A 17,834-nucleotide genomic window follows, 5' to 3' on the forward strand; every position below is an offset into this window, starting at 1 on the left:
GTGCTTTTAGTGTAGTGATACATGTCCTTGTGCATTGTCTTTCTGTTACATTCTTTTTATAGAAACAAATTAACTAAAATCTGAACTATTACGAACAGCATTTGTTACCATAATATTGGAAAAATTATCGATGACGCGCCCTGGGTAGCCAATCAGATAGCTCGCCCTACTGACGTTACTGTATATGGTCAAATCGCGTCACTTGGTCAGGGGCGGCTGAAAACTCTGCCGATTGGCATGCTGCGAGCGATAGCGATGTACCTTTTAAAAACCTTATAATAAATTACACGCTTTACTTGGAGCACTTAGACGCGTCAATTAATGATCAGAAGGACCTACTCTAGCGACTCAGTACGTTTGTACAAAATCGTTTCAGGGTCCCTTTAAACAGCTTTCTCAACCCAACAGGTGTTGAATGCAGAAAATATAGGTTTGCAAGGTAGCTAAATGTGGAAGGATGACTACACATCACAACTTAAGGGCACCACAGGGTATGAACAAGCAAAAGAAGCAGCAACAAAGTTAACAAGACAGAACACAGGCTAGCAGTTTATTCTCCTCTTGTCTCTGCTAAACCATGTGCCTGCCCAAAACAGCAACCATATTTGGCATCATATTTCAAATATCATATCAAAACATATTTGGCATCAGAAATGTCATGTTGACTGCTATTGTTGCACATAGTAATTGCTGTCTGGCCTCCCACAATAAAGAAATTACAAATTAAATTATGTGGTTTTACGTGCCAAAACCACTATCTGATTATGAGGCATGCGGCAGAAGACGACCTTGGATGAATTTTGACTACCTGGGGTCCTTTAACGTGCACCCAATGCGCGGTACCCGGGCGTTTTTGCTTTTCACCCCCATCGAAATGCGGCTGCCGTGGCCGGGATTTCATCTCATGATCTCGTGCTTAGTAGTGCAACGCCATAGGTACTAGGCCACCATGGCGAGTTAATGAAGAAATCCCGCCTCTTAGATGAACATGAACCTTGCGCTAACTGACTTTGATAGGACTACTTTTAAATGTTTACTAAAACCTGCTTGGTTCCTGCCTTTGAATCACATTTGGAGTTGGAACCTCAAACGGGATGAATTTCATCCCGCGACCTTGTGCTTAGCAGCACAACACCATAGCCGCTAAGCCACTGCGGCCGGGTAAAGCACTACACTGCACTACCTCACAATAGCATGAAAAAATTTCCCAGTTTTTTGCAGGAGAACAATAAAAAATTACATACATTTAATTAAAATGAAGAAGGCTGAGCATTGCGTTCCATATGATTTATAGTTTAATGCCCCAAAGCAACCCTGATGGAGAGCTTCATATTGACTTTGGCCACCCAGGGTTTTTATGTACAGGTGACTAAGTAATTGGAACATGGCAGCTGTGGTCGAACTGCATCCCAGTGCCCTCTGGCAGCCTTGGGGGGAAGGTAAAAATTGGATCATGCATGCACGCGGGCTAGCGCTCATAGCCCATTCACACCTCTAGAATAGTTTTTTTACCTGTGGATCAGAGCATTGTTCGCCGTGTCTGTGGCTGAACACTCGCTAGCATGATGTCGCTGATAGCAAAGCTACACTTGCTAATGCGTGAAGATGCATAGAGAAAAAGTTATAAAAAAATTTTTACCTGAAGATTAGCCAGCTACTGTGAAGCAAATAGCACATTTCATGAGCATGTTCATAGATTTCAGCTTACATAAGAAAAGGTTTCAGCAGAACATCAAGCAGAAAAATAGGTAACATAATGGATGCTGAGCCCACATCAAGTTGGTAGGGATTGACGGTATGGAAAAGCACGCATACAAAACACTGAAACAAGGCATGGCGTTTGTGTAGTCCTCCTTCTTTTGGTGTCCACGTTTTGTACGCCTGTCTCTTCATACCATGAACTACATCACCTCTCTCTACGACTTTTACCAAATGTGGGCCATGGGAGATCATTACTGTCGCACTCTTTATCATGAGACTTAAAATCTTTAATGTCATCACAACAGTACCAAGAGGGGAAAAAAAATGTCGTAAATAGGTGGTTTTAGTAAAGCACACCACAGCAACACAAGTCTTTAAAAGGATACTTCAATTCTGACACCTTAAATTAATGCATTGCAGAGACCGCGAGAGAGGTAAGCCATGCCGAAGCAAGGTCTTCTGCCCTGCTTCCGCTGCTTAAAACCTTGATGCCTCGCTGACAATTTTAGCTTTCTCTTTCATCTGATCTGAGCATTTGGAACTTGTACTATGTATTGTTTTTAAACAGCAGGGGTTGGAAGAAAAAGAAGTTTAATGACAATGCGCCTTTGCTGCGACATGGTCTAGCGCCATGATGGTTAAAAAATTTTGGCAAGTACTACACAATTACTGAAGGAAAAACTGGGGTGTGCTTACCTTTTGGGCTCGCTAGATGACTGCTGGAATAAGAATGCAAATGCACACATAAGATATATTTAGCTCTCATTACACAACTTGTTCAGCAATGAAATATGAAATTTTTTTTAGCAGGATGGTAGTAAAATGGAGGTGTAGCGCAACTTACCTCATCAATAAGTGTTTCGAACTGTAAAAGAGAAAGGAAAGAATATATATACCACATTTCATTACATGACACTACCGACTTGGCGATTGCAAAATTGGCTAAGGATGAACCTTATGAATTGCTAACCCACATATACTTCCAACACAAATAAGAAACTGGCTTTGCACTACGGTTTTAGACGTTTATATAACTGCGCGAAAAAACGAGGACACACGAAAGAAACAGTCTGCGTTTGCAGTGTCGTGTGTGTTTCTTTCGTGTGTCCTCGTTTTTTCGCGCAGTTATATAAACGTCTAAAAGCTATGAGCCAACTAGCCCGCCAGAACGCCCTACTTGGCACTGCGGCAAAAGTGATGGAATAGTAAGAAGTTACTTACTTCGATGAGGCTCGACGTATCGAAGTAACCGGCCGGTTTGACATGCCTGGCGAGATAAAAGCCGGTAGTCATCAAAGTCGCAATGGAGAAAGTCGAGTAACTTCCTTAAGACTGGCAAGTTAATACAAAAACAGCTGCTGTCATGCCTACCGAAGACGATGCTAGCATTTGCCTTAGAATTGCATAGTGCAAAGGAAACTGATCGGCACAAGCGATCATATGGACGAAGTAGCCGTCAACCATTACTAGTTAAAGACAAAGAAAAACAAGTAGACTGTTTTTAATAATATATTATAACTGGGGTAAACAACTCTGCAGAAAAATGTAATAATTCTGAGCATTCTTAGAGCTGGTACGCCATTCGCACATCGTTTTCTCTTACCTAGATCGCTTGTTTTGCTCTTTACAGCAATAGCTGAAACAAGAGCCCATTCCTTTGAAATTATAAATGATCATTTAACTTCCCTCCCTCCAACTACCACCATAACTCTTCGGTGTATGTAAAGGTGGGCAGAAAACCGCACGTAGTAACAGCCAAAGCATAATCTCCAGATGCAGACACAAACCGCGAACTCTTCACCCTGGTTCGGCGGCTTTCCCGCAAGCACAAATGGAGTATCTGAAGCTTCCTGTAGATGCGTACACTTCCGTTCAAATAACAACTCCAGCCGTGACCGCTTTAGGCGCTGCCATCGCCCGCCCAACGACAAACTGACGCGTCTCTCGGCCGTGTAGCGGCGCCACTTAACAGACCGCATTTTGTGAAATGAAAACCACAATCTAGCCGATCTAGCCACAGAACACCCATACTATAGTGCCTAGAATATACGGTACTATAATATACTTATATTCTAGACACTGTACCCATACAAACTTATCTAGCCACATATGTGTTCGAGATGGTTCGAGCCACCCTCCATGTAGCCACCAGTCGGCACTTAAAGCAGCTAGCTCGTTCTTTATTCTATGGCTAGCTGTTGGCCCTCTCGCTAGCCGAAAGTAGACTGAAACGCACGCGTGTTCACCCACGTGCTGTCATTCTATGGTCATGGGCCCTACTGACGCTAGCCTAGGCACTTACCGCACTTCGTGTGATCTTTCTTCTAGTTCCCACGTTTAGTTTTCGTGCTTTTCGTCTTTTGAGCAGTCTATTGGTGTTATCTCGCCGAAAGTTCTAAGCGCAATGGTGATGTTCCATTTGCTAGTGGCTCAAATCGGCGAGCGAATTTAAGTGCGTTTCTCACTGTCATCTGTTTTCTTTTTCTTTTCTTTTTTTTACAGCCAAAGGCTAATCAAGCAGAGAAAAAAAGGGCGATACAAGCCCGAACGTCAAGGCCGGTGCATCCGAATAGCCGAAAGGCTCAGCAGATGGCTAGGAAAAAGATTCACCACGGCAAAATCGCAGCGTATGGCCACGTTTTCGCATGCGTCTAGAACGTATACCGAACGTTCACTTTCAAAAACCTTGTTTTACAGTAGGAAGAAGCAGTTGGCCCACAAGCTGAAGAACAAACGTAAGTAGTTTATCATTCTGGACGTCTTAGTAGCGACGCTAAACATGATCGCTCTCTTTCAGTCGAGAAGCTTGCCTGGTTTCGTGAGAACCTGCCTACCGTAGAAGCGGACCGACTATCCCCAGCGGAGTTTGACGCGTTGATTGAAAAGTAAGACCCACATTAATCAATTTCGGCGCTGAGGCTGATCAACATAAGATAGCATTTGACAGTTGAGCGCAGGTATCGCCAACGTGACGTCACGCCGGAATGACGGCGTTTTTGCGTTCCATGTGGTTGCCGCTTAATGGGCGTTTTATCATCTGTCACACTTACAGGTACTTCCGGCGATTTGACGGGGAACTTGAGCATGTCGATAACATCGAACGCATCCGTGGCACCGTCACTCAGTTCAGAGGGCGATTAGATGCCATTAAGATCACCCTCGAGAGTGAAATCCGAAATTACAATTCATGTGGCATCGAAGCACCAGACTTGCTGTCGCCGGATGTTTTCAAGCTCTTCATGTAAGTTGTTGCATCTGTCTGCCTGTTCTTGCTTCACAACTTTGTGCGCTATTGAGTGTCGTGGTTTTGTGAGATTGAACCATACACGGTAACCTCCATGTTATGCCAAGATGATTACTTTGCTACTGCATGTCTGACATTGCAAAACTGTGTACAGTACTTGGGGGCACTTAGACGAATAAGCACCGAATGGCCAACTAATAACGCCAAGGTTCTTACACCTCCTTAACACCATTGAATTTGGAAAAACATGTTCCAGGGCCCTTAAAATTCATTGAAAATAAGTGTGATCCTTGCATTCCTTGAAAAGTGGGGTATGGGGCAACTTCTGAACTTTCAAAGTAAATAACTCTGCATAGGAACTATGCCATGGACACACTCTCTGCGGAAACAATGCAAGATATTTTCCTTTGAGACTAGCTAAACAATTGCAATGTTGCATTTCCACAGCCACCAATGACAGGCTTGTTTAAATCACCATTGCCATCATGGAGCTAGACAAGGCCAGATGAAGTGACCAAGCCATGCCACCATTCTGTTGTTTTGCTAGTTGGTTCACACTGCAGCCATGGCTCCATTTTCAACCCATATGCTCTAGAAATGCCTTGTGGATAGTAAGTTTCAGCCATTTGGCTTTAGCACGACAAGTATCTTAATTTGGTTAAAGTCGTACACTACTAACCATCATGCCAGAAGGCGATTGACATCATTACAATGGGAAAGTCAACTTAGAAAAGCAACCTGAAGAGCTTGAAGCAAGTGTATAACTCAGCAGTTGCTTAGCTGCAAGGAATTGCAGCTAAGAAAGAGATGTGCATATAGCTCTTGCATGAACGCTGAAGCTAATAGCCAAGACAGACAAAAACCTGTAAAGTTGTAGTAGCTGTGGACAGTTACAACTGAAAACAATATTTAGAATTTTGAGTAAGATATTCTGTACCAACTGTTTCTTTTAAAGTTTTATGGTTTGAATAACGAAATCGTTACCATTGGAAGTAGTGGCAGTGTGAGTAATGAAAGTTTGCTGGTGGCATGGCTAACATACTACTCTAAATGAAAACGGTGAGAAAAGAAATGATGCAAGCAGGGCACATGACAAACAACATACAGAATTGTATTTTGTAAAAAGTGCCTTCATTGCATGGGAGGCATAGGTGGCACTTGTCCATCGTCCAAGTACATGTATGATGCATGCAAGCTCAAGGCATGATGTGGAGGCATTTAAAGCTAGCTAAAACGTGCCTTTTCTTTTTTCTTTTTTTTAATTTTTCCAGTTCAACAGCATCATTTAATCTTCTGTAGCTGTTGTGCATACTTTGATCAATGCATGTTGTGCCTGCATTGTAGTACTTGCAGTCTACCTGAACAGCAGAAATACATTAAATGTTTTTGCAGTGGAGGCTGTTATTGCAACTATAAGCGCTCAAAAGCATAAACAAGCAGCACGTAAATACTGGCAAGTAAGTGCACACATGCACCTATTGTTGCGACGCCAGTTACTACAACCTCGACCGGCGTTACTTCTAGTTAGTGTGGCGTTGTCGGCAGGCTGCAGGCGTCCAGTAGACCATGGCGACCAGGCAGGGCGGACGGTTTTTAGTGCGAAACTTGCACTGTTTATTTCATGGTTGGTGAAGGATAAAAAAAGAAGAGAATAATGAGAAAATACATTGCGGGGCCGCTTAAGTAGGCCCGCTAAAATCGTAGGCGGGATTTCGCTCACTTCAACGTCACGTGACATTTACTCACTCCAGTCGGGGATTGGCGGCTGCTCCCTCTCTCCTAGGCATGTTGCACGTGCTTGCCTCCGCTAGCGGCGACTCGTGGCTCTTGAGTTGCACAGTTCGTGGAAGGCGGCCTTCTTTCCCTTCTGGTGCGCACGCACACAAAGGGGCCCGTAATCACTGCGGGGTGCCCGCCAGATCGGGGACCTATCGAGACACCCATAGCAAATTAGGGATCCATCCTCTGTTTCGATTAGGCATGGTCTTCCGATAATCCTTTTTGCATGGGGTGTCACTCGCCAATCGTAACGGTATCTGAATGACCAAACGTTGTGGCATGCTGAAAATTGGAGGTAATGTCGGAGGTGATAAATGGTGATGCTTGGGCACATTTTAAAATTAAAAACGTGGGGTGAATTAGGTGCGCTGTGAAATTTATGTTTTGATAATTGCTTGTCTGGGGCCTATTACCAGGCTGTATAGAAAGCGCTGTGAGATACTGCTGGGTAGAAACCTTGTACAATAGGGTATATGCCGTCTAGAACGTGCTGGCAAGATTTGTAGGGCAAATGAGGGAGCCATGGGGTAATGTAAAGGTTGTACTAATTTAATTACAGAATGCCTTAGAGCTTACCCGAAGTCCAACACGCTTGCTGTAAAAGAAATAAGTGTACTTCGTTGACAATTTGTAGGGATAGTATGTGTGCTTGGCTGAAGGTGCTAGTACAATCACAAAGTTGTGGACCAGCTAGCGTAGTCATGATATATCGACAGAGCGGGGGGGGGGGTCTAGTTGCACTAACACTTTCGCTATTGGGTTTTAATTCTGCAAGCTCGCACCAAATCATGTTTTTCATTTTTCACAGTTAGTAGTGCAAACTAATGTGGTTTATAAAATTTTCATGCTTTCTTTCAGGGAGTGGGATGGAAAGTGTGCAGAGTACCTGCCAAAAATAGACATGCGTACAATCTCCAAGGCAGTGCTGGAACGACTGGCACTCAAATGAGAGAGAAAACATTTGTTTTCATTTGTTAAGAGTGTTACATCTATATATTTATTTCAGCCTGTAAAAATGATGTATAAAAGCTTTTAAAACTTACTGTTCCATTTGTAAATTTCTGTACCACACATGGTGCAGCTATTCCTGAACACAGTTGACTTGCCAGCTTAACATTGGTTGCTTAGACCTTCCTTTTGATCTGACTGCATTCACGCATTCCAAAAGACTTCCTGCCTTTTAAACACTTCCTTTAATTTGTACACCAGCTAACTTGAGCCAATCTTGCTGATCCCATCAGGGTTGAATTAAAGAGGGGCAATTGTGAAAAAGTCAAGTAGGGATTTTCAGTATCTACACACCTTGTAGAAGGGCTTGTACTCTTTGCCCAGTAGCTTTTGGTTTGCATACGACTGGCTCATTTGTGCCGATACCTCTCGTAGAAATCGCAGTTTCATCCTATTTGTTTGGTATGCACTTGGTGCCAGTATTGGTCTGCAAGATAAAAATGTTGGCTGCACAACTAGCTGTGGAAAATTAAGCTCAGACAAGCAGCTTTGCTAGTGCAATTTATGGTACTTGTTCCTATCCTGTCTCCCATTTTTTTTCTATGGCATCTCTGGGTGGCTTGACAAGCTTCCCTTCTCATCACCAGCTTTGAAACAAAATATTTTCCACTTTTATAGGTCAAATCATCAGGCAGAAGCTTGCATCACAATAGCCACTCTTAAGCATTTACAGCGGCCCACTACGATGTTCATGCCTGCCAACTCTCCTGATCTGTCCGATTCCAACTGATCCTCCTGATTGTATCAACACGGCCATAAATTTTCCCCAAAACTGTCTCAACCCTACCCCGAAAAAAATAGAAGAAACCACGTGATGGGCAGCACAGCCACATTGTAGTTGCCATTATAATGCACAACGTAGCTAGCCATGGATTCAAATTGAAGCAATTTGTGTGTAGGCCTAACTCGGTTAGCTTCAGATAAAGACGTGCATGTCGCTGGACATAGTATGTGTTCCTTGATTATACACGCGCCATTTCTGGTCGCAGTACTACTGGCAGCCATTCATAGCTGTTTATGATGTTGCTGGGGCTCTTATAAAAATTCAATTTTTATTCTTTTGTCGTACTCCCCCCCCCTGAATTTCAAGATTCGCAGGTTGGCGGGTATGCATATTTAAGTGTGGCTATTACCGTTACTTATTTTTTAAAATTATTTATTTCCTTGGACATGGTCTAGGAGCAGGCCGAGACAACAGGCAAGGAGCAATGCCTGACGAGGTCTCGGCGCCCTATACACAAGTACACCATTATTTGGCAATTAACAGTTTGGCAAGTAAGATTCAGCACACTTGGATCTAAAATTCGAGTACATAACTCGAGACAGTTAGCGACTGTTCACTTCCAACAAGTAAGTACTAGTACATTAACAAAACTGTGAGAACAAGATTAAGAACATACAAATTATGCTTGACGCTTCATTAGTGAGGCAAAGAAGCATGACAGCTATTGTAAACATTTACAATCACTTGCTAATGACTTCACAATGTTCACTTTATAAAAAAAGTCATTTTTAAATTTCCAAGGAACTTTAAAATAAAATAAAACCTTAAAGACTGCAGTGACATGTCGGCGGCAGTTTCATTGCCCAATACCACTGAGGCTATGTTGATAATGCATGATGCTGTGCTCTGTTTGGGCAATAGTGACTTAGTAGCAAGCCACAGCAGAAGCCCAGTGTATTCAATGTAATGTAACAGTAGTAGTAGTATAATACTGCTTAATACCTGTGTCACACGGGCATATTTGGAAGGCCTTCCAGTCAACGGCCTTCGAAACGCCACAACTCTATCGACTCAAAGGAGTTGTCGCGCTGCTACACGGCACATTTGAAAGGCCGTTGAGTGGTTCAGGCGTTTCTCGCAAAATTGTGTGGCGCTGCGGATCTTTATTTTCGTTTTCATGTCACCCAAAAGTTAAGCAACAATAAAACCACTTAAAAGCACTATAATTTCTTTTATGTTTGTTTATACGGCGAAATGGCGGCGATATGACGGCAGCCGGCAGCACATTGAGTAGAGGGAGAGTGTACTAGACAATATGGAGAAAGGAGTGAACACAAGCACGTCGCTGTTGTCGAGAGTATGTACAGTTTGCACATGTCAAGTGGTAAAAAATACTTTATTGAATAATTAATAACTCGTATATAACTGTTTTTAGAGCATTTTGGTTCGATTTGTTCTTTCTAACCATGAGTACGAGCACACTGTGAACGAGAGGGCATGTTCGTGCTGTTTCCGCTTCCGTAGCTCAAAGGCCATCGAGGTTTCGATAGAGTTGTGGAGTGCTCCGTTGACTCGATAGACTATTGACTCGACGGCCTTCGAAACCGCTCGTGTAGCAGTTCGAACTTGACTTTTGAGTCAACTGACTATCAGTTCGAAGGCCTTCGAAACGCCCGTGTGACACGGGTATAAGGTCATTAACTACGGTGAGGCATTGGATATATTGTGTTATGTGGAAGTATTGGAAACAGTTACTCTAGAATATGATCACACATTTTAACACCTGCTGCTTCAGTAATGCCAGCCAGCTGCAAGTCCACTGCAGGACAAAGGCCCCTAGTACTATGCTGTCAGTCCTGTTCTGCATCAACTGTGCTCAGCCTGTAGACGTTTTTTCACCACTGGATGCTCCTGCTTTTGGACAATGCCATATATGTGTGGGAGCATTGTGTGCCTGCTCGCTTCAGCCAATTTTTGTACACCCAGCAGGTGTGTGCAACAGTCCAACTCGGTAGCACCCGTCAAGGATTTTTCGAACAAACATGTTGCATCCTGACTTTATAATAATGTCACTACATTGGAGACTTGCAACTTGTCCTTAACAGTCCACCGATCATTTGTTCTACCCATCACATGTCATGTTCAAACCCCTTCCGAGTTATCTTGTTGGCTCTCTAATGCATACCATATTGTCCTTGTACACAACAAACTTTATCTTGAACATTAGAACAAAAAAAAAATCCTCATTAATGCCATCTGCAATGCTATTGTGCAACTTCTTGAAAATATTCTATGCTTTTTAGCCGTATGAAAAATAACCTATAAATGCGTCTCGGGAATGCAGTGAGAAAGCTACTTCATTAGTGGCCCAAAATTTAAAGATCTGTGTCAAAAGTGTTCCTAAAAATCATTAGGGATGGTAAAGGCAAAGCAACTTGAAACTAATAAACAGTTCATTTGGACCTAAGCCCAGTCACTTCTTCAGTCTTGTTTTGTGGCTGCACATGGCAGTCCTTGATTTCAGGCTTCTTGAGAAACATTCAGTGGCTCTGTGCAATGCTGCTGTGTGTGGATCCCAGGAGTAGCTAGGAACGAGCTTTCTTGGAAGTGACCATTGAGACAAAGGCTCTGTGGTACTGCCATCTTGAGCAAACAAAAGCATAATTCTTCTACACAGGCTAACTATTAGACTTCAGGTGCGAGATTAAACCTAGCATGAATATGTACCCATGTAGTTTTCATGCCAAACGTTTAGCATCATGGAACTTTAAAATAAATTGCATAATATAAACTCACTTTAGCTTCTTGAATGCAAACGAGGTGCTTCCTGTCGCTGCATGGCCCAGTAAGGTAACCTTACTCTGATTCGTCTTCGACTGAGGTAATGATAAACAAGCATGTTTGTAGCCACCCACTGCACTTTTTGCACACACTGAAAAAAGAAAGAAGTATAGAATACCTTGAATGCATCTTTGCATTTATAAATCTGCTTATGTGCATGAAATAAATGTGATCCAGGCTCGGAGCAGCGAGCGACTTGACCTCCGTGTTGTCTCTCGCTTCAACGCGAACTGAACGTCGAAAGCACGGCGCATACGATGCTACCGGTACTCGGCGCACTTAGTCCACATCGCAGATCGCTTTCAAGATACGGCACAGCAGCCACCGGAGTAGAACGCCCCTCCCGGGCCCCTGCCTCAATTGCGCGCGACAGAAGACTGCGCGCTTCCGCCCCGCCTTCGTCCCTTGCGCGCGCGAGATTGAGATACGATCGTCGGCTGACCCTCGCAAGGTTTCACTCGCACATACATAAAGTCCCTATATAACAAAAGTACCGCCATCTACTCTTTCCTCCGTCATCTCTCCTAAAGCGCGTGATTTTTCTTTATTTTTTGCTTGCGAAAACAAGTCGACGGTGGCGGCCCTAGAAAGTCCACGTTGAATCTTTCAGGCCGGGCTCGCGCCGGCAACTGCGGCTGCGCAGAGGACTTTCAACATGGCTCTGAGGCGGAAAAAAAAATATATAAAGAAGTCAAAGCGCACGCTATCATCGTCCAATCGGAGATACAGGAGAGAGCGTAACGGCGTTGATCAAAGGATGGCGGTACTTTTAGCACATACAGCGTACGGCGCGCGGCGATGATGTTATCGTGTTTGGACTTTACACAGAACATCAGGGCAACGGCAGAAATGCGCCTGGAGCGTCCATATAATTTCTATCGCAATAAAACTGCGTGATAACAGCTATTGCGCAGTCAAGTTTTGCAGCTAGCGTATGTCTGAAAAAAAGTCTCACGGTGGACAGCTATACGAGGGATAGTAGTTTCATCGGCTGTATAAACTTGTAAACATAGGCATACTAACTAAATTACCAAACATGGTGTCACGCGCGCACAAGCAAACATGAACGCATCTCACTCGATGACCGCGGAAACTCTGTCAAAACGTTGTAGTGAGTAAGCGCAGCACAGCAGCGAGCGAATTGACCTTTGTCCCGCCGCTCGCATTAACGTGAACTAAGCCACGAAAACACAGCGCAGGGAGGATTTAGCCCCCGCCGCACGTGGCTTTCAAGATACAGCCGCCCGGGCGGAAGTGCGCGACGTAGTACGTGGCGGAGATGCTAGGCATTTCTGTCCCGACTTGGGAGCGGCTCGCTATGTGCTAGTGAACGTTCCGAAGGACCCCAATAAAGTTTTCCATTCCAATCCATTCCCCCCTCTCTATACTCTCCTCCCCCCGGAGCTTTGCAGCCCGGCGGGCGCGCGCGGAGTTAAACCCCTCCCTACCATCCCTCTGGAGCGATGGGCGCGACTGGAAGACTGCACGATTCCTTTTCCTGCTTTCGCGCGAGATAGAGCCGCGATCGCCGTCTCACCCTTTATACGGGCCCTCACGGCGACGACGACGGCAGAAACGCGCTAGGAGTGTCCATATAATTGCTATCACAATAAAAAAAAAGGTTGCAGTTTCGCCCGAAAGGCGAAGCAGTAAGGATAGTAGTTTTATCGGCTAGATAAAGTTGGACACATTCGCTTACTAACTTAACAAGCGTGGTGTCAGCGCGCACAAGCAAACATGAATACATCGCACTCGATAACCGCAGACAACCACTGTCAGAACGCTGGCGTGAGAAGCGCGGCAGCAGCAGCGAGCGAAGGTTCGTGCGGTCTATCGCTTCAACGGAAACTGAGCAGCGAAAGCACAGCGCATACAAAGGTAAGAGCTGTGTAGAGATCGCTTTCAAGATAAGGTGCGTGCGAAGCCCGCAGCCACGTTAGGTACAAGTACACAGAGGTGGCAGAGTAGAAGCCGCACCCCCCTCACTCCCGCGCTGCCTTTCGCTTTCCTCCTTTCGTGTGGGAGATTGAGTCGCCAGTTCCCCTTGCGCCCAGTCGCAAGACACGCATTTGGTGCCATAGCTAAACGTCGCCTCCCTCCCATCCTCCCACGGCCTTTCGCACGACGGCAGACGTCGCGTGTGCTCCCAGCCGTGCGTTCGCTCTCCGTGAAAGCGCGCGTCCCTTCACTCGCACATACGGCGTGCGGCGACGATTTTATCGCTCTTGGACTTAATACGGAACCTCACGGCGGCGACGACGGCAGAAATACGCTTGGAGTGTCCATATAATTGCTATCTCAATAAAAAAAGACTAATAACTTTCCGGGGAAGGCAAGAGCATTTCATTTTTAGGGCGCAGCTTAGGCGCCCGTTCCTGGGACGCGCGTCGGCGTCACTCGTAACTGAGCACGGCGAAGGATGAAAGAGCAAAACACCGATGACGTCACAGATACCATATATGGAAGCAAAGCGCTGCATGAGCGGAGGTCTGTCTGCGGCGGCATCTGTGAATCGCGGCTACGCGCTGCCTCTCGCGATCTCCCATTAGCGAGGCAGTCGCGCCACACCGCTGCATTTGCAACGTGCCGCACGAGACAGATTGTCCGCGCCACCCAATATATCGCGAAATGAATACATTACAGTTAAACCTGCTTATAACGAACCTCCATATAATGAATTCCTGGACATAACGAAGTTTTTATATTCCCTGCCGTTACTCCATAAAAGCACATGTATTTGAGACCTCTACGTAACGAAGTGTCAGCGGGAGACCCCCTCGAAATAACGAATTTTCCCCGCCGACAACCTAGAGATTTCGCCCCAAATTTTGTCATTTTTGCGAGAGCAGCAACCGGAAGCACCTTCTCCTGCCGCGACGGAATGCGAAGCTAGCGCACGTGTGCGTGCGAGCTTGTGCGAGGCGGGCTTGCATCCCTCGACCCGGCGATCTTGACGCCGCGGGCGTGACCTGACCTCTCCCTTCATTCAAACCTGATCCTGCCGCTTGCTGCAGCTGGCCTAGTCCGCCAAGCCGGCACTCTCCTTTTCCAGTTGATGTTGCCGACGCGCTGGCAGACGCTGTGACACATCACACTCGATCAACGCGGACACACGCTGTCAAAAGCTGGCGTGGAAGCGCCGCTGCAGAAGTGAGCGAAGTGACCTTCGTGCTGTTGTCTATCCCTTCAACGCAAACTGAGCGCCCAGAACACCCAGCACGCACAAAGCTACGAGCCGCCGATGCACTTACACTGCGTAGACCCTGCTCCCAACGTAGATCGCTTTCAAGATACGGCCAGCGCGACCGCGTGCCGCCGCGCACTACGCAGCTGATGCCAGAGCGCAACGCCGCCCGCTATCCCTTGCCTTTCGCTCCCTCGCCGGTGCCTCGAGCGCAACGGAAGGCGCGCTTCCTCCCTGCTTTTCTTTCTTGCGCGCGCGAGATTTAGACGCAGTCGTCGGCTCCCCTCGCACGTTTTGTTTTCACTCGCACATACAGCATACGGCGCGCAGCGACTGCGTTATCGCCCTTGGACTTTATACAGAACATCTAAAAGCCAAAACAAATTTTAGGGCCACTATGCGTCATAGACACCATCTTTAGATAGCAAATACGGATCTGAAGGGCCATACTTTTGCTTGCGGAAACCGAAAATACGTCATAGTTGTCGCCCCCGGCAATTTGGGCGGCCAATGCCATCTTCAAGCCACCAAGCCAAGCGACATGAAAGGTCAAAACGGCCGCTTGGGCCGGTGCGGGGTGGCAGTTCACAACGTATGATGCGGGAACGGTCCCACAGTTGCGATGCAGCAGCGGGGTTACCAATGCATTGGGTTCTATGGGAGCTGTGCCGGGACCGCCCGAAAACGACATAACAGCCGGGAAAACGCAGCACCCGGGAACGTAACAGCGGGGTTCTACTGTAATACTATACGACGCCATCGCGACGATCGCTCTTCGTTTCCGATGCCTCGCTGCTTGTGCGAAACGACACGCGTCCACGCATCCAGTACCTGGTGTGACATTCCAAGGACGAGTGCTTCGACGAAAACGGAAAACGGGTGCGTGTTACAATCGAGGACGCGCTAGAATCGAGTAAACACGGTAAGCGTTTCTTTTTCGAATTTTCGTGCCGAACCAGCATATAACAAAATCCTCTTTATAACGAAGTTTTCCGGGAATTTGTCAATTTCGTTATATCCAGGCTTAACTGTAGTACAGAACTGCGCTCAAATTTTACATTAGCGGGTATTGTAATCGTCGGTGAATTTTTTAAAAGGCAACTTCATACATACACAAACACCCATATGCATATCCATTCATCATCCATTTTACTCTGATATAAAGCCCTTTTTCAAGAGGATATAGCCCATCTTCTTGAATGTCACGTGCACTGTTGTTCAACAAGCAAACTCAATTTTCAAACTTTTAATTGCTTTGCTGTTTGCGAATAACACTTGCCTTGTGTGTTTGTTTTTTCTGTTCTAGGAAGGGTAGCTCCTCTGGCCTGTTATTGATTAAATGTGTGTAGTGCAGGATGTAGAAGTGCTAGGTCGGGTAAAGTGCAGTGACCATAGGTTAGTGAGGTCAAGGATTTCTCTCAATTTGAAGAGAGAAGGAGTAAAATTAGTCAAGAAGAAACAGGCCAACCTAGACACAGTAAGGGTAAAAGCAGACCAATTCAGGCTGGTGCTCGCAAACAAATATGTAGCTTTAGTACAGGAAGATGAAGACAACATGTAGGTAATGAATGAAACCGTAACTAGGCTGATCTCAGAAGCAGCAGTTGGGAGGTAAGGCACCAAGGCAACCAATAGGTAAGCTCTCCCAAGTAACAAAGGACCTAATAAAGAAACGACAAAACATGAAAGTGCCAAACTCGAGAGGTCAGATAGAATTCGCTGAACTGTCAAAACTGATCAACAAGAAGTAAGGGATATTCGAAATTATAATGTGGAAAAGATTGAGGAAGCAGTAAAATATGGAGGCAGCATGAAATCAGTGAGAAGAAAACTTGGCATAGGCCAAGGCAAGATGTATGCACTGAAAAATAAACAGGGTAATATCATCATCAATTTCGATGACATAGTGAAAGCAGCGGAAGATTTCTATACTGACCTGTACAGTCCCCAGAGCAGCCAAGCTACTTTCATTCGAAGTAGTGATGAACAGGATACAGAAGCTCCTTCTATAACTAGCAATGAAGTTGGAAGGGCCTTGCAAGACATGATCAGGAGAAAAGCTGCTGGAGAAGATGAAATAACAGTCGATTTACTCAAAGATGGAGGAGATATCATGCTTGAAAAGCTTGCAGCCCTTTATACGCAATGCCTCACTACTTCAAGTGTACCAGAGAGCTGGAAGAATGCCAACATTATACTAATCTATAAGAAGGAAGACGTTGAAGAATTATAGACCCATTAGCTTGCTTTCAGTATGTATAACATATTCACCAAGATAATTTACAATCGAATCACGGCAACACTTGACTTCAGCCTACCAAGAGAACAGGCTGGCTTCAGGAAGGGATATTGTACGATGGATCATATCCATGTCATCAATCAGGTAATCGAGAAATCTGTGGAGTACAATCAACCTCTCTATATGGCTTTCATAGATTATGAAAAGGCATTTGATTGAGTAGAGAAACCAGCAGTCATAGAGGCATTGCGTAATCAAGGAGTACAGGAGGCATACGTGAATACCTTGGCAAATATCTACAAGGATTCCACAGCTACCTTGATTCTCCACAAGAAAAGTAGAAAGTTACCTATCAAAAAAGGGGTCAGGCAAGGAGACCAAATCTCTCCAATGCTATTCACTGCATGCTTAGAAAAATTATTCAAGCTCTTAGACTGGGAAGGCTTAGGAGTGAGGATCAACGGCGAATATCTCGGCAACCTTCCGTTTGCAGATGGCATTGTCCTATCACAAATGATTGAGAACCTTAACCGAGAAAGTGTAAGAGTGGGGTTGAAGATTAAAATGCAGAATACAAACGTTATGTTTAATATCCTGGCAAGGGAACAAGAATTCAATATCGCCAGTCAGCGATATTGAATTCTTGTTCCCAGTCAGAGTCTGTAAAGGAGTACGTTTATCTAGGTCAGTTACTCACAGGGGACCCTGATCATGAGAAAGAAATTTACAGAGGAATAAAATTGGGTTGGAGTGCATACGGCAGGCATTACCAAATCCTGACTGGGAGCTCACCACTGTCGTTGAAAAGGAAAGTGTACAATCATTGCATTCTACTGGTGCTAACATATGGGGCATAAACTTGGAGGTTAACACAGGAGCTCGAGAATAAGTTAAGGACCGCACAAAGAGCAATTAAACAAAAAATGTTAGGCCTAACATTAAGAGACAGGAAGAGAGCGCTGTGGATCAGAGAGCAAACGGGGATAGCCGATATTCTAGTTGACATTATGAGGAAAAAATAAAGCTGGGCAGGCCATGTAATGTGTAGGATGGATAACCGGTGGACCATTAGAGTAACAGAATGGATACCAAGAGAAGGGAAGCGCAGTTGATG

General features: G+C 45.2%; 2 protein-coding genes across 6 annotated transcripts in view; one reads left to right on the top strand and one right to left on the bottom strand.

The window, feature by feature from the left end:
- Nucleotides 1–3,548, bottom strand: part of LOC119436700 (uncharacterized) — a 41,671-nt gene extending 38,123 nt beyond the window's left edge. The window contains exons 1-5 of one of the 5 annotated variants that reach the window (XM_049659737.1): nt 3,305–3,548; nt 2,923–2,968; nt 2,546–2,566; nt 2,398–2,420; nt 1,640–1,657 (exon numbers count right to left, since the gene is read on the bottom strand). In XM_049659737.1, coding sequence (XP_049515694.1) covers nt 1,640–1,657; nt 2,398–2,420; nt 2,546–2,566; nt 2,923–2,968; nt 3,305–3,378 — 182 coding nt within the window. In that variant the 5' untranslated portion in view covers nt 3,379–3,548. The remainder of the gene's footprint in view (nt 1–1,639; nt 1,658–2,397; nt 2,421–2,545; nt 2,567–2,922; nt 2,969–3,304) is intronic. The other 4 variants (XM_037703666.2, XM_037703663.2, XM_037703665.2 and 1 more) reach the window with 4 other exon arrangements.
- Nucleotides 3,549–3,906: 358 nt separating this feature from the next.
- LOC119436702 (translation machinery-associated protein 16) lies at nt 3,907–7,767 on the top strand. The gene is made up of 6 exons (XM_037703668.2): nt 3,907–4,108; nt 4,204–4,328; nt 4,399–4,436; nt 4,499–4,586; nt 4,754–4,942; nt 7,583–7,767. The coding sequence occupies exons 1-6, from the start codon at nt 4,106–4,108 to the stop codon at nt 7,671–7,673; spliced, it is 534 nt and encodes a 177-aa protein (XP_037559596.1). The 5' UTR covers nt 3,907–4,105; the 3' UTR covers nt 7,674–7,767.
- The last annotated feature ends 10,067 nt before the right edge of the window (nt 7,768–17,834 follow it).

The sequence above is a fragment of the Dermacentor silvarum genome, chromosome 1 (genome assembly GCF_013339745.2).
Source record: "Dermacentor silvarum isolate Dsil-2018 chromosome 1, BIME_Dsil_1.4, whole genome shotgun sequence".
Lineage (NCBI taxonomy): Eukaryota > Metazoa > Arthropoda > Arachnida > Ixodida > Ixodidae > Dermacentor > Dermacentor silvarum.

What these genes read in the sequence shown, in the direction of transcription:
- LOC119436702 (XM_037703668.2), top strand. An exon ending in CCACAAGCTGAAGAACAAAC is followed by an intron (nt 4,437 to 4,498) that starts GTAAGTAGTTTA and finishes GCTCTCTTTCAG; the next exon opens with TCGAGAAGCTTGCCTGGTTT. An exon ending in TTTGACGCGTTGATTGAAAA is followed by an intron (nt 4,587 to 4,753) that starts GTAAGACCCACA and finishes TCACACTTACAG; the next exon opens with GTACTTCCGGCGATTTGACG.